Below are 16,250 nucleotides of genomic sequence, written 5' to 3'. Positions count from 1 at the left end.
GGAAGTGTGCTCCAGTAACTGGGGAAAAAAAATCATTTCATACCTGATAAGAAATGCAATGCAACAGGATAGTTAGTAACTATTTGAAAAAGGAGACTTAATAACTCCAAAGCAGATGCATACTGTATCGCAAGGTGGTGGTGTGTGGAAGCCATCCAAATTGGAGTTTAGTATTGAGTGAACAGATATTGGAGTTTCTGTGAACCCAATGTAAAATCCCTGGCTGACCAAGAAAAGCTTTAAAACAACACAATAATCTAGGCTCGACAAGAGTTTGAAATTTACTTCCAGCTCAAATTGAGCATAGTGAGCAGTAAGGTAAAGGTACAGCAACTGAAATAAAGCGTCACAAAAAAGTATTAACAAGTGCTAGCCACATACATAATTTGCCAGAATATGTGAACTTTGCTCGAACATTAACAAATTTAAATTGAATGTTTGTAACCACAAAAGAAAATAGCTATGTTTGAGCTGTCGGTGATTTTCATTGCTGCCAGGCCAGTGGCCAACCATCAAGAAAGACATCAAGTCAAGATATTAAGAAGAAAAGACAGGGTAGAAAAAGACGGACTATTGCCACTAGTTGGATATTCTAGATATAGGGGCCATAGTCTGAGAATTAGGGGTTGGACCATTCAGGAGAGATTTAGAAAGCACTCTACACACAAAGGGTGGTAATGTTTGGACTTCTTCCACAAATGGCAATGGATGTTGGATTATTGTTTTTTGTTCGATTCCCTACTGTGTGGAAACAGGCCCTTCAGCCCAACAAGTCCACACCGACCCTCTGAAGAGTAGCAATCCAGACTCATTCACCTCTGACTAATGCACCTAATACTATGGGCAAATTAGCATAGCCAATTCACCTAACCTGCACATCTTTGGACTGTGGGAGGAAATCTTAATTTTCAATCTGTATTCAATATATTTTTGTTCAGCAACGGTATTAAAGGGTACGGTGCAAAAGTAGGTATACTGAGTTAGCCCACAGATCAGCTATGATCTCATTGAATGCTGCATCAGCCTCAAGGGGCTGGATGGCCTCCCCTTGTTTTTATGTCCCAACAAGTTTAATTTTTCTTTCATAAATATCTCTGATAGAAACCAAACATTTAAATGCAGAATCTCAAAAAATGTACAGGAATGATTTTATGGATTTACAGTTAGGCAAAGAAGGGATAATTTAATGGAAAATGCCAAGCAAGGACCACAATAGACAAATACAATATAAAAGCTGTTGAAATCCAGAAATTTTTATTCAAAATTAATGATAAATAGAAAAGGTCCCTATTGTGATTTGTTAATTCCCTACTAGCAATTGATACTATAGAATGAAAAAGCAACACCAAATAAATTATACTTGTCAGAGCAAACTCCAGATGTCATGATCTAGAATATACATTTCATGGTCTTGAAAACACTAGTACAGTGTTTGTAAGGAATTAAATGAAAACATACACAACTGACCAAGTTTGACAATGTCATACAATCAAACTTGTTTGTAAATTTAGCTTTGGTGTAAGCTGTATAACTACAAATACCAGAAATTTAACTTACTATTCCCAATGGAAATTGATAGAGGGAGAACTAATATAGATTGATTATTTATCTGTCTGTTCCTGCTTTGTAGAAATTTCAATAATGAATGAGGTATTTGCTCAACTCAAATAAATACCCCCTACAAGAATGAAAATCGAGGCGCTGCTACATTGATAAAGCCTTGAGGGCCTTTTAATCATGGCCTGATTCGGGCAGCTGCTTATGACTCAGGATCAGTAAAGTCTTGCCTCATAGTTAACAAAATTGATGCAAACCTTAGTGATAAATGCATGATTGTGACTGTCGACTGCCAAACAGATAAAATTGAAAACAATCTGCAAATGTTTTCTTACAACACAGGAAAATAGGAACAGGAGTGGACCATTTACTTTTTCATGCCTGTTCTTCCATTCAATGAGATTATGGCTGATCTGTGGCCTAATTCTCCATCTGACTTTAGCTCATATTTCTTAATATCTTTGCTTAACAAAAAAAAATCTATTTCAGATGTATAATTACCAACTGATCCTGCATGCATTACTATTTGTAGAAGAGAGTTCCAAACACCTACTACTTTTATTTATCTAAGTGCTTTATAACGCTCTGGCCTAATTCTTGGACTATCTTTCATAGTCCTATAATCCTCAACCAGTGGAAATAGTTTATCTGTCTTTTACCTCTTTACCAGTCTTATCCTGTTAATATCTTATAAGACTTCAATCAGGTCACTCTTTAAAGTGTGGACCTTTTAACGTCTAGAGAAAACAGGCCCTATTTTTATAATCCGTCCTCATAATTTAAACCTCAAAGTCCAGATATCATTCTTGTAAGTTCACGTTATACTCCCCCAAAGTCAATCCATCCTTTTTCAAGTGTGGTGCTCAGAACTGCTCACAGTACTCCAAGTGGAATCTAACCAGGGTTTTGTATAACTGTAGCACAACTTCAACTTCCCTGTACTCTCGTCTTTGCCATATAACGGCCAACATCCCATTAGCTTTCTTGATTATTTTCTGCACCTGCTCACAACATTTAAAAAAACAGTGCACCTAAACTCCCAAGTCTCTTTGGATATTCACTGTACTTAACTTCATATCATTTGGAGGCTATCCTAATCTACATATTTTTGATCCAAAATAGATAACCTCACACTTACTTACACTGAACTCCATCTGTCACAGTTTTGCCTATTCATTTAATTGTGTGCTCACAATTTCATGTTAACTGATCATGCCTCACACTCAAAATTCAGAACTCCTGCTTTCAATTCCTCCATTATCTCATTACCCCTCATTACTGAGGTAACCCACTCCAGTCATACAACACTCCATAGTTAAATTGATGAGGCATTGAGATCAGATGAACTGCATCCAAGTACACTGAAGGAAGTGAGACTGGAGCACTGACAATAATCTTTCAGTCTGCCCTCGATTCAAGGGAGATTGCAGAGAACTGGGGAACTGCAGACATTATGCCCTTATTCAATACGTTTGTTAGGATAGGCTCAGCAATGAAAGATCAATCAGTTTCATTTCAATGGTGGGGACATTTCTAGAAACAATTATTCAGGATAGAATTAGTAGTCACATGAGATAAAGGGAAAGACATTTAGGTAGAGCCAACATGAATTTCTAAGGGGGGAAATCATGTTTAACTAACTTGTTGGAGTTTTTTTAAGAGATAACAGGAAGTGTGGATCATGGTAATATTGTTGATGCAGTGTACATAAATTTGAAAAGGCATTTGATACAGTGATAGCAACATTTGAGAAATGTTATAGCTCATGGAATAAAAGGGGTAGTAACTGTGTGGATACAAAACTGGCTGAGTAATAGGAAATGGAGAGCAGTGATCAATGGGGTCAGTACTGGGACTCTTATTTCTTCAGATTAATGATCCAGATCATGGTGCACCAGGACAATTTCAAACTTAGTGGGGGATACAAAAGTTTGAAGCATCATAAACTGTGAGGAGGACAGAATGCAGAACTCCAAAAGGACAGAAGTGTTAGTAAGTAGGCAGGTAGGTGGCAGATTAGGTTCAATGCAGAAAGCTGTCAAGTGTTTCATTGTGGTAGGAAGAAAATTGACACACAGTATAAAATAAAGCTTACAAAAGAGGGTGCAGGAACAGAAGGACCTGGGTGCACATGTACATTGATCACTGAAGGTGGCAAGCTAAATGGAGACAGTAATTAATCAATTATATAGTATGCTTTGCTTTGGGGCTTCAAAAAAACAGCAAGGAGGTTATACAAGCCAGCTGTTAGATGTCAGCATAATAGGAAGTGTATGATCACATTGGAGAAAGTGCCAGAGACATTTAGAGAAATGTTTCCTGGGATGGGAAAATTCAGCTACGAGGATAGGGCTGTTCTCCTTGGAAAGAAGAAGACTGAGAGGTGATCTTTAGATTAGATTACAGTGTGGAAACAGGCCCTTCGGCCCAACAAGTCCACACCGACCCGCCGAAGTGCAACCCACCCAGATCCATTCCCCTTCACCTAACACTATGGGCAATTTAGTGTGGCCAATCCACCTAACCTGCACACTTTTGGATTGTGGGAGGAGACTGGAGCACCCGGAGAAAACCCACGCAGACACGGGGAGAACGTGTAAACTCCACACACAGAGTCGCCTGAGGCGGAAATTGAAATCAGGTCTCTGGCAATGTGAGACAGCAGTGCTAACCACTGTGCCACCATGCTGCCCGATATCCAAGATATTAACAGGATAAGACAGGTAAAGAGGTAAAAGGCAGTAAAAGACAGATAAACTATTTCCACGGTCAAGTTTTCAATGTCATGATAGATCTGGATAGAGTAGATAGGGAAACATTGTTCCCACTTATGAAAAGATCAAGAACAAGATGTGCATATTTAAATTAGCAGAGAGAGTCTGGAATATACTGCCTAAAAGTGCAGAGCTAATTTGGCATTCAAGAGGGCAACTGGAGATTACTTGAAAATAAACATTGCACAAGGGATGGGAAAAGGGAGGCAAGTAGCACTAAATCATGATGCTCACTGGACACCCATTACTGACATGAATGACCCTGTGTGCATGTAAAAAAAAGACTTTGTAATATATCTGTGTCCCTCCAATTTCTGGCTTATTTTAGATCTCTGATTTGATGAATCCACTACTGATGGCCATGTCTTCAGATACCTAAGTTCTAAGCTTTAGAATTTCTCCTTAAATCTTTCCACCTCACTTACCTTTCTCTCTTCCTCTTAGAACCTCCCATTTTGTGCGATGTTTGATCACCTGATCAGCAAATATGACCCAGTATCAAATTTTGTTTGATAACGTCTGCTTGAAGCTTTGGAACATTTTGTTGTGTTAAATGTGTTATATAAATGCAAATTATTGTTTTGCATACTTTGAGAGATTGAAAATAGTCTTTTATCAAGGAGAGTTTAAAAAATCAAATATTTTAAGAAAGTGTTAGCACATCTATCACAATTTTGACAGAAATGAGAATTACAGAATGCAATATTTTGGTGGAAACAAAATCCTGCTCCATGTGAAGCGGATTAATGTCATTATCTTAGTCCAGTACTGAGAAACTGAAAAGAAGGTTAGAGTCAAGTAGTTTCTGTCACTCCTGCCCTATCATATCTGATCTTGTCTAATTATTACATTGGGGATTTGTTATGGACGATGTGATCTTTTCCTTGAACTCGCAGCTTAGCATAAATGGGTTTTTTATACTGCAATTATATAAATTACATATAGAGGTCACAGTCTGAAGCCAGTAATTAATACTAATTCTGCTAAGTAACCATGATACTTTGTTAACTACTATTTGTGGTTCTAGTATGAGCTACGGTGTTCAGATTATTTGCACAACTGCAATTAATTCATCCTTTGGTGCTCTACAACATCAGGGGAAAACAGAAGAAATTAACAGCATTACGTCACAGTAGAAAAATATGGCAAGGGTAAATCAATTTAAGACAGGAAAAGATCAGAAAAAAAATTTTGTAGGTGTTGTGAATTTGCTGCTCTTTTAACAAGGTTAGGTTGTCCTTGGTATTTTTTTTCAGAGGGTTTGAAAACACATAGATTCTGAAAAATGTGGTTTGGATGGACTTTGGGACCAATTTGATTATAGCGAACAGATACTGCCTTAAGAAAAATGCTTTCAAGTTTAATTTAAAAAAAACACTTGTACAATGAAAAGGGAGTGGCCAGTTCTTCCAGCTCAGCTTTTCTCCAGTTTGTTTTGGCTTTAGCAGTCTGGCTGTTCAGAGCTGCTGGTCACTTTAAGCTGAAGAATCCAAAGAAATAACCACAGTGGAAAGGAGGTCCATGCTAATCTCTCTGCCATCTCTCTCTCCTGTAAGAACCTGTGTCTGATTTTATCTTTTTCTCAAGAGGGTGTTTATGGGGACTGTTGCAGGCATTTGGAACAGCATCATTAATGTGGGATAGTCTGCTGGATTTTCGGATAGCTTCAGTTATTCTGTGTTCTATTCTCGTTTGTTTTGGTTTAATTTGGTACTTTGTAAATAAATTCTGTTTTGTTTAAAACCGAGGGATTTTGACTAGCTGCATCACTCCTGGAATATCCAATCTAAACCTGCATAAAACAACGAGAAAAGTTAGGGTCTGGGCTACCTTCTTGAAATGTTTTGAGGGTGTCTGGCATGGTCCTTAACAAAGTTCATAACAATGACAAATACAGATGAGACTGAGGTAACCAAATCATATAGTTGGGTAGTGGAGACAAATAGAAACTTTGAAATAAGGAGACTTTTCTTCCCATTAGAGTGTGAATATGTGGTATAAAGTAATTCTGGATTTTTAAACTGATATCTTGATTGGAAATGAGATCAACGTCTCTTGAAAAAGGAAATTAAAGACTGAAAATATTAATACATTTTAAGCAATCTCACAAGAAGTCAAAGATGCTGTTTTGTCATGAATATGAGATGTTTTGTTCTTTAGAAGTTGGAATTGCTATAGATTTTTGAAATGAAGCCTGAAGTCAGTCTGAGATCAGAACCTTGTTTTTTTTTGATTGACAATTTAATTAAATAGCGAGCTGACATTGCTCTTGGTGAGGGGGAGCTGAAATACAGCATTCTAAAACAGTTTTCATATCTGTAAGAAAGGTAAATACAAGAACTACTGAATGTAAATTATCTGAATGGCATTTTCATGCATCAACATTTGAATCTGTGGTGGGTCTGTGGGGGTTGGGGTTTAATTTAACATAAGTAACACGTGTGTTTGGTTTATAGATGAAAGTATTAAAGAAGACAAACGGGTGGATGTAAAGAGCTGAGCAACTGCGTATCAAAAGTAACATTCTTACAATGTTTTCATTATGTGTGAAAATGAGGGTGATCAGGAGGAATAGGGTGTCTGCAGCACTCCTGCAAGCTCTCCTCTAAGTCGTATAACATCTGATTTGGAGTAATATCAGAATTCCCATACTGTGTCAAAGACCTGGAACTTTCCATCCTAATAGCACCATTTATAAACCTGCAATACACGAATTCTGGTGCTTCAAGAGGGCCGCTCACCATCATATCCTCAGGGTAATTAGGGATGGGCAACAAATAATGACCTTGCCAGCAATGTCCTATTAAATAATTTTTTTAAATCCCCAGAATTAATTAAGCAAAACGTAAGTTGTGTTTTGGTTGTATTCTTTCATGAGATATTGTCATGGCTACTGTTGATTGCTCATCTGTAAGTACTACAGGTATTTGCTTGCTAGGATATTTCAGAAGTCAGTTAAGATTTAACCAAACTGCTGTGTGACTGCAATGAGATGTAGGTTAGTTTAGGAAAGAACAACACTTTTCTTCTCTATTAGTGACATGGGTTTTTGATTGGTTCAAATCCTACTGTGCTACTAGTGAAAATTCAATGTCCCCTAAAGAATAAGCTTGTGCCTCTGATGACCAGTCTAGGAGACATTCCCACTATTCTTATAATCTCACCCCACTTTAATAAATGTGACAAATCCTTACAACCAGATGTTTTTTTTAGCTCTGGTATTAGTTGAAGTAGATCAGAACATTGCACTTGCCCTAATTATAACCTGAAATTTCTCTTTGTTTAAGAACTGTCACTCCACCATTTAAGTATGTAACAGAGTTCTGCTACGAGGTTAGGAGGCAGCAACAAGAAGAATGGTTAGGTGGGAAAAGAAGGCACACAGCCAGCTGGTCATGGGGAGAAGTTGGTTCCAAAAGAAGTGAGGAGAAAGAGGCTCGAAGGTGGGTGGGAGGATTATAAGGAGGCTGAAAGAGGGCTGGATTGGGAGAAGATTACAAAAGGAACATAGAGCAGAAGATGGCAAGTGGAGCAGGGGGTGAAGAAGGCTACAAAGGGATGAAGAGGATATGACTGTAAGGAGAAGTGGAAGGTTGCAAGTGGAGAGAACAAGGTTGCAAAGGGGAAAGCGAGGCTGCAAAGGGAAGAGGTAGGCTGCAAAGGGAGACTAGATGGATACAGGGAAGCCTGCAAGGGAGAGAGGGAGCCTACATGGCAGAAGAAGAAAGCTTCAAAAAAAAATGAGGGAGGTTACAAAGGAAAGAGACAGTTTTAAATCCATCAAGAAAGCTAACTTGATGACCATGAAAACTTGAAATCACTGAGTCATGGGGTCATAGAGGTCTACAGCATAGTCAAAGACTCTGCAGCCAATCAACCTTGTGCCTGTCAAAAACAGCCACATAACTATTCAAATCCCATTTTTTAGCATTTGGCCCATAGCCTTGTAATGATTTTTTTTCGTATATAAATGTAGAATGCCCAGCTCAAGACTGCATAATTTCAGGAGATAGTATATGTGGAAAAATGTGATATACGTTGTTGTAATGAATACTTTGTATGAATTGCTAATTTAGATTCATGTCTGAGGCATGGTAAAAAGCAAAAACTGTAACACCATTAAAATGAAGTCAGCTCATGGAAATGCATACCAATTTATTTTGTCACCAGAGGTTAGGAATTCCATTTCAGTCTCTTAAACAATCCAAATTAATCAGGAAAGGTTTTGCTGTCACCAGGACAATGAAGCATGTTTCCCACAATTAAGAGGACCTGGCTGCTATTGTGATAGACTGGATTAAATCGAACCCTTGTTTCACTTAATAGTGAAATCAAGTCAACATAACTGCATGTTGAATGACATGTTGCTTCACTGACATCTAAGTGTTTCACGAGGAAGCTGGAGGGTTCTTCTTTAATGATCTTGGGAGAAAATGCTATTGACTTCCAAAATTTCCGAGTCTGCAGCTGTCTGTTGTGAGATCTGCGGAGGATCATTTTCAGTCCTCCCTTTCTCCATACCTTGCTTTCTTTTCTTGGAACAGATAAAAGAATAAAACTCTTGGTTCACCTGATGAATGCAATGCATTTCATGAAGGTGACTGCGAGAGAGAGAATCAGCAAATTAAACAAATGTGAAAGTAGATAGCAGTGATGGATATAATTGGCTGTGAGGAATTGCATGTAAAGTGAAGGAATGGTATGGGTGCAAGAGAATTGAGTGTGAGCAGTGATGTGATGGAGTAGATCTGATAAGGCAAATTGAGAGGGTGCGGTGATTGAAGTGTATGTACAACCATACTCATCTTTCTTTACTAGCTTAGACCATCAAAACACTTGCTACACTGAAGCCAGGAGCATTGCACAATGCAGTGGGCTGATGTCTCCTGGACCACCTCAAGCCATGTCTTCTTTAAGGCAACAGACTTCTTAGTCTTATTGCAAAGGGAAAGTATTGCTTTTCAATTCCTCGCTGCCTCCAGTAGTTGATCATAAAAGACATCATTAAAACAAGGCGTCTTTGTGTATCCTGAGTAATAAATGTGTGGTTTCTATACTAGAATTCCCACAAGTTCCATTTTTGGATTAACCATTTGGATTCTTGAGTTTGTGTCATGTCAGTTTGCACTCCCCTGCTACAATGCTTTTGGTGCCAAACCTGGAATTAAAATTATAATATAGTGGCTGTATCAGAGGACCACAGCTAGACACACTGAAATTACATCCAGTTGCCCAGACTTCATTGGGACTCATGTATCAGTTTGATACATTTCACAAGGAAACTTAAGTTTTTCACCACATTATAGATTGTCAGTATGAATCAGATTTAGATGAACAATGTATTGGAATTAAATTTTTCCTCTAAACTTCGTGAACTGGTGGATTCAAAAGCTGTAATTAAGGACTATCACTTAGCCTTTGTCCCTAAAGAAGTTGTAACTAATACGGAGGTTAAAAGATTTTTAAGCTTCAAAGTTTGGCAACACGTGAGGTTGGTCTCTTACGTAAAGATTAATTTGCTTCAAGTTCCGTTTCTGTCAATTTTTGAGACTAAAAGAATGTTCCCTTTCTAACAAACCGTTCCTGCTACTACACTTGTGAATTTACTGGGTTTGGAAATAAAAAGTGATGATTAAATATAATTATAGAAAATCAATTACGCTAGTACTTTCAATCTTAGGATTTCAGTAAAGAGTGCTGCAAACTGTTCACCAATTACTATAACAGACACAAAAAAGTAATGTCTGTAAGGGTAAAGATTCAAAGGTAATACATTCTGTAAATGCACTGAGCAAACCTAGATGGTTAGTAAGTCTTTAATCAGTAACTGATTAAAAACTTTATAGTCGTCTATGTTTGTTCAATATATTCACTTAAGTTGTAAGACCCTTTGATCTTTTACTTTACGTTCTGTTATGATGTATTCTCTCTCACTAGCTGCCTGAAGAAGGCACCAGGGCACCGAAAGCTTGCTGTTTCAAATAACCCAGTGTTATGTGATTGTTGACTTTATCCACCCCAGTCCAACACTCTACATTGTGGAAAGACCTGAAGAGGTCTATGTTATCAACATTGGAAAGAAGCTTTGAGGTCATCAGATAGAAAGACGTTGCTAGACCAACAAACCTGGAAAGAATTAGTTGAATGAACAATCTTAAAGTTAAGATAAGAGTGATATTCCACTGGGATTGAGTATCTGCACAGGGCATTGCTGGGGAAAAGCTGAATCTTTGTTTTTGTTGCTTGTATTAAAATGTTGTTAAATTGCCTTATACAAAGTTTGTTTTTCTTGTGTCTAATGATCTTGTTTTTATTGTTAAAAGAACATTGACAGCCTTGCAGAAATATGTTCACTGACTGTTCATGGTAACCAAACGGCAAAAAAGAAACTTATGATCTATCGAGCCAGATTTCACTCTCGGATTGACTTGTCCAGTATTATAATCATACTGGCATCATAACAAAAGTAGATAAAATGCAGATATTGAAACATTTAGAATACAAGAAATGAATTTGGGAATTAGAAACAGTTATGCGACAAATACGAAGAAAAACTGATAGCAGTTATATCACTTGGTTGCAACTGAACATGAGTGGAAAATAAAAAGATAGGGATCATAATATTTTTGGCAGAAGAATAACGGGCAAAAGCAGTTAAGAATAGATGAAGTCGATGAAAACAAAAAAAAATAGATTCAGACAAAGTAAGCCATAGATTCCCTATAGTGTGGAAACAGGTCCTTCGGCTCAACAAGTCCACACTGCCCCTTGAAGAGTAACCCACCCAGTATCCTATTACTCTGCATTTATCCTGACTAATGCACCTAACCTACACATTCCTATTATAGACAATTTCGCATGGTCAATTCACCTAACCTGCACATCTTTGGATTGTGAGAGCAAACCAGAGCAAACACATGCAGGCATGGGGAGAATGCGCAAACTCCACACAGCCAGTTGCCCGAGGCAGGGATCAAACCCGGGTCTCTGACGCTGTGAGGCAGCACTATTAATCACTGAGCCATCATGTCACCCCAGTTAAATACTTTCTAGCTAGTCAGTACAAATTGCCAATTCAGGCTAGACTTTCTCGACCCAGTCTGAGATCAATCCATGACAGGGATGCTTTAAAATGATGTCTAGGACCTAATTCTGAGATTTGAACCACCTGCAATCCTGAGGGATGCAGTATAAAGAAACCAGGCATGAACTACCAATCTTAACAATGCATGACAGTTGAGAATCATGAGATCTGTAAACCGGGGCTTCTGGTTGAGTGCATATGGGCATTGAGGGAACTATGGGTGACTTGGTTAAAAGAGGATTAAGATGAGGTATAGGAATGAATGGCATGAACAGCATGGGGTCATAGGGTATACAGTGAATTTGGAAGGGGTATGGAGAATAAGGAGTGGAATTGGAAGCCAGGGGAGTAAGAGCTGAGGGTAAGGGTCCTCATCTCCACAACTATGCCCCAGATTGTAATGGCAAGCCTTTTAACCCAGCTATGTTGGAATCTACTAACCTCTCTTTCCATCTCAGGCCTGCTTCAGGCAACATCAGCCCTAATACCATTCCAGCATAAAGATAGTGTGGGTGATTGGTGCCAAATCAGAGTTCAGACTGAATCAAGAACATAGCCTGACTAGCTATTGCTGCCTGCAAGATGAAAATCTGATTCCATGTTACCTAAGTTTAGGCATGCCATTTTGTGGCCTCAATAGGAAAATCTAAATCACATGGATTTCATGGTTCTTAAAGGAAGTTTGACGATAGGCAGTTGGATAAAAGACAAATGAATGGAATTTAGAATATCATAGTTGAGAATACATAGATGCTAGGGAGGAGGGGAAATACCACCACTGATATTGTTTGCATGGGAAGAGAGATAGGTCATGATATAAATGTTCTTTATTTCAAATATATTTTCTAAAAGAGCAACATCATTTGACTTTCACCTTTCTTGTTTCAATGCTTCCAGCTTCTCTTCTGCCTGACTTAGGGCAGTTTTTAGAGTCAGTATTTCATTTTGAGAGACTGATGATCGGTCTTGTAGTTTTGACTCCTGGCAAACTTTGATTTCTAGCTGTTCTTCTAAACTCTTACACTTTTGTTCACAACGTAGCCATTGTTTCTCTTTTTCTTCAATCTCTTTGCAATACCTGTGATAATATAAAGAACATCTGTAACTGAAATAATCTTCTGCCTATAATAGTAGTAGTGTACAACAGCAAATGAAAACCTGTTCAAAAGGGCCTCAACACACTGCAGTACACCAGAACTGCAAAAAGAGGAAGAAGAACACCTATACAGTGTATTCGCCAAAAATGGATACCCGTGCAATTTCATCAACAGATGCCTAAGGGCAAGACAACGGAACGAGGACATGCCGCAATCCAAAGGACTAGCCACACTACCATACATCAAGAGCATTTCCGAACTGACAGCCAGACTACTGCAACCACTAGGACTCATAACAGCACACAAACCAACAGCCACTCTCAGACAACAACTCACCAGAACGAAGGACCCGATACCCAGCATGAGCAAAACCAATGTATTGTACAAAATCCCATGCAAGGACTGCACAAAACACTACATAGGACAAACAGGAAGACAGCTAACGATCCGCATCCATGAACACCAACTAGCCACGAAATGACACGACCAGCTATCCTTAGTAGCCACACACGCAGATGACAAGCAACATGAGTTCGACTGGGACAACGCTACTATTATAGAGCAAGCCAAACGGAGAACAGCCAGAGAATTCCTAGAGGCATGGTACTCATCCACAGATTCAACCAATAAGCACATCAACCTGGACCCCTGCAGCGGACAGCTGGAACTGACAACCGGAAGCGGCAGAGACAAACCACTATAAATGCCGGAGGAAACATCACAGAAGCGCTTCACATGAGGCTCCCAAGCACTGAGGATGTCACCTAGACAGGGGATGAAACATCTGCAACACAAATTCCCAGCTCAGCGAATAGAACCACAACAAATGAAAACCTATTACTTACCTGGATTCCCTCTCATTATGTACATACTCCAGTTTTGTTAGCTTTGAGAGAAGATCTTCCACTTCCTTTGATTTATTCCTATGAAGTTATAAAAGCAACAATGATTACATTTTCCAATACCCATTTTTTCTTACATAAACACCAAAGTTAGAGACTAGAGGGTAACTTTTGCTGGCAGGAAGAATCAAAAAGGAGAGAAGGCAATCTTTTTCAACAATTGGGGTTGTAGCCAGAGTTGGCATGATTCACTGAAAATTCTGCTCTTCTCTAGCTTAGACCTCCTCTGCTACCCCACTTCCTTTGCCTGGTCACCTGGTCAATGCTATAAAGTCTGGAATTCCTTTGTCTTCACTTTTCCTACTCTTTCACTTCCTTTAACGCATGACATAAAATGTAACTCAGTGAACTAATGTTTAATCATGCCTCTTAATTTCTCCTGAGTGGCTTGGTATACATTTCTTTTATTATACTTCTATCCTGTGAAATTTTACCATATTAAAGATATTGTGTAAATGCATGTTTTGGTTGCTATATTGTACCTGTAGACCAGCTCCAACTGAAGAAACACAAATACAAAATGACGCATCTAAAATTGCAAAATAAAAAACATTGAGAAAATACTGAATGCTTAGACAACAGGCTGATTATATGAACAATGGATTTTTATTTGTATTTAATAGGTATATCATCAATTGAAGATACTTGAATTTCTTCAAATTGTCAGAAGAAAGCTAGTCACAGCAATTCATGCAAATGCACACTGTTAATATCAGAACAGAGTATGTTCAAAATAAAGTATTTATGCCCAACTGTATTCTATGTTAGTGAATTGTAGTATTGACAATAGAAGAATGGCATTCTGCCATGTTCCTATCAGTGAGAATTAAAGTTGTAATATTTTTAAAAAATACTTCCAGACTTGCTGAAAATGTGAGGAAATAACATTGTAGAAGAGAAAAGGGCTACCTGGATATTAGAGAACAATTGGATAAATAATAGTTAAAAATCACACAACACCAGGTTATAGTCCAACAGGTTTATCTGGAATCACTAGCTTTCGGAGCACTGCTCCTTCATCAGGTGGTTGACAATTCCATTTGGCACTCCACTTGCTGTAGTATTCACCACCCCACTCGCTGTTCTGCTCATCCATCCCATTTGCCACTCTGTTCACTGCTTTAGTCACTGTTGTGCTCACAACCCCACTTTGTAGTCTAGTTGCTGCACTTGCATGCTATTCTTTTGGTTACTCCATTTACTGCGCTGCTTGCCCATCTCACTTGCTACTTTAGTTGCCATACCACTTGCCGCTCTGCTGACTGCCTCTCTCACTGCCCTGCCTGCTGCTTCAGTCATTGCTCCATTCATTACTCTCCTGACTGTTCTGCTCAGAGAATGGCAAACAGCAAAGAATCAAGGCAGTGAGCAGCATAGAGGCAGTGGGTGGAGGAGTAGGAACAGGCCTGACAAGTGTTGGAGTGAGGTTGTATGAGTTATGCAATCCCAGGATTTGAACTGAATTAATTTAAAATATTTGAAAATAATCCCTTTTATTGGTTCTATTCTTTGATGCAAGCAGCTAACTTCAGCATTGCCAACAATGATATCACGGACATTGTACCTGCATGAGTGGTAAGTGAGCCCCCTGAAGTTGTGGTGGCAGCTTTTCTAACATTTCTTTAAAAAAATACTTAATTTATGAGCTGAAGAGATTTGTTGGTTATTATTAACAATAATGTTATTAAAATATTTACACTAATAATGTAAGTAATACTTGTAATACTTACACTGATAACTTAATGACTTAACTTTCTCTTGCAAATTCAATGTGCAATTAATGTCTAAATACATCAATTTTATACAAACTGTAAAAGCATTAAATGTGGGAAATTCTTAGAACTAACCATTTGGATACAGAACTGGCTCAAAGGTAGATGACAGAGTGTGGTGGTGGAGGGTTGTTTTCAGACTGGAGGCCTGTGATCAGTGGAGTGCCACAAGCATTGGTGCTGGGTCTACTACTTTTTGTCATTTATACAAATTATTTGGATGTAAGCTTAAGAGGTATAGTTAGTAAGTTTGCAGATGACACAAAACTTGGAGGTGTAATGGACAGCGAAGAAGATTACCTTGGATTACAACGGGACCTCCATCGGATGAGCCAATGGACTCAGGAGTGACAGATTGAGCTTCATTTAAATAAATGCGAGGTGCTGCATTTTGAAAAAGCAAATCTTAGTAGGACTTATATACTTAATGGTCAGGTCCTAGACAATGTTGCTGAACAAAGACACCTTGGAGTGCATGTTCATAGCTCCTTGAAAGTCACAGGTAGATAGGATAGTGAAGAAGGCATTTGGTATGTTTTCCTTTATTGGTCAGAGCATTGAGTACAGGAGTTGGGAGGTCATGTTGTGGCAGTACAGGACATTGGTTAGGCCACTTTTGGAATATTGCATGCAACTCTGATCTCCTTCCTATCGGAAGGATGTTGAGAAACTTGAAAGGGTTCAGAAAAGATTTACAAGGATGTTGCCAGGGTTGGAGGATTTGAGCTACAGGGAGAGGCTGAACAGGCTGGGGCTGTTTTCCCTGGAGCAGCAGAGGCTGAGGGGTGACCTTATAGAGGTTTACAAAATCATGAGGGGCATGGATAGGATAAATAGACAAGATCTTTTCCCTGGGGTGGGGGAGTCCAGAACTAACGGGGATAGGTTTAGGGTGAGAGAGGAAAGATATAAAAGAGACCTAAGGGGCAACCTTTTCACGCAGAGGGTGGTATGTGTGTGGAATGTGCTGCCAGAGGAAATAGTGGAGGCTAGAACAATTACAACATTTAAAAGGTATCAGGATGGGTAAATGAATAGGAGTTTGGAGGGATATGGGCCGGGTG

General features: G+C 38.8%; 1 protein-coding gene across 1 annotated transcript in view; it reads right to left on the bottom strand.

Annotated features, from left to right (window-relative positions):
• lekr1 (leucine, glutamate and lysine rich 1) overlaps positions 1-16,250 on the bottom strand; it is a 213,687-nt gene that overhangs the window by 28,839 nt on the left and 168,598 nt on the right. The window contains exons 8-9 of the mRNA XM_060833918.1: positions 13,358-13,435; positions 12,290-12,493 (exon numbers count right to left, since the gene is read on the bottom strand). Of these exons, the coding sequence (XP_060689901.1) occupies positions 12,290-12,493; positions 13,358-13,435 (282 nt within the window). The remainder of the gene's footprint in view (positions 1-12,289; positions 12,494-13,357; positions 13,436-16,250) is intronic.

The sequence above is a fragment of the Hemiscyllium ocellatum genome, chromosome 13 (genome assembly GCF_020745735.1).
Source record: "Hemiscyllium ocellatum isolate sHemOce1 chromosome 13, sHemOce1.pat.X.cur, whole genome shotgun sequence".
Classification (NCBI taxonomy): domain Eukaryota; kingdom Metazoa; phylum Chordata; class Chondrichthyes; order Orectolobiformes; family Hemiscylliidae; genus Hemiscyllium; species Hemiscyllium ocellatum.
The sequence above is the reverse complement of the archived record's forward strand: the minus strand, read 5'-3'. Positions and strand labels throughout refer to the sequence as shown.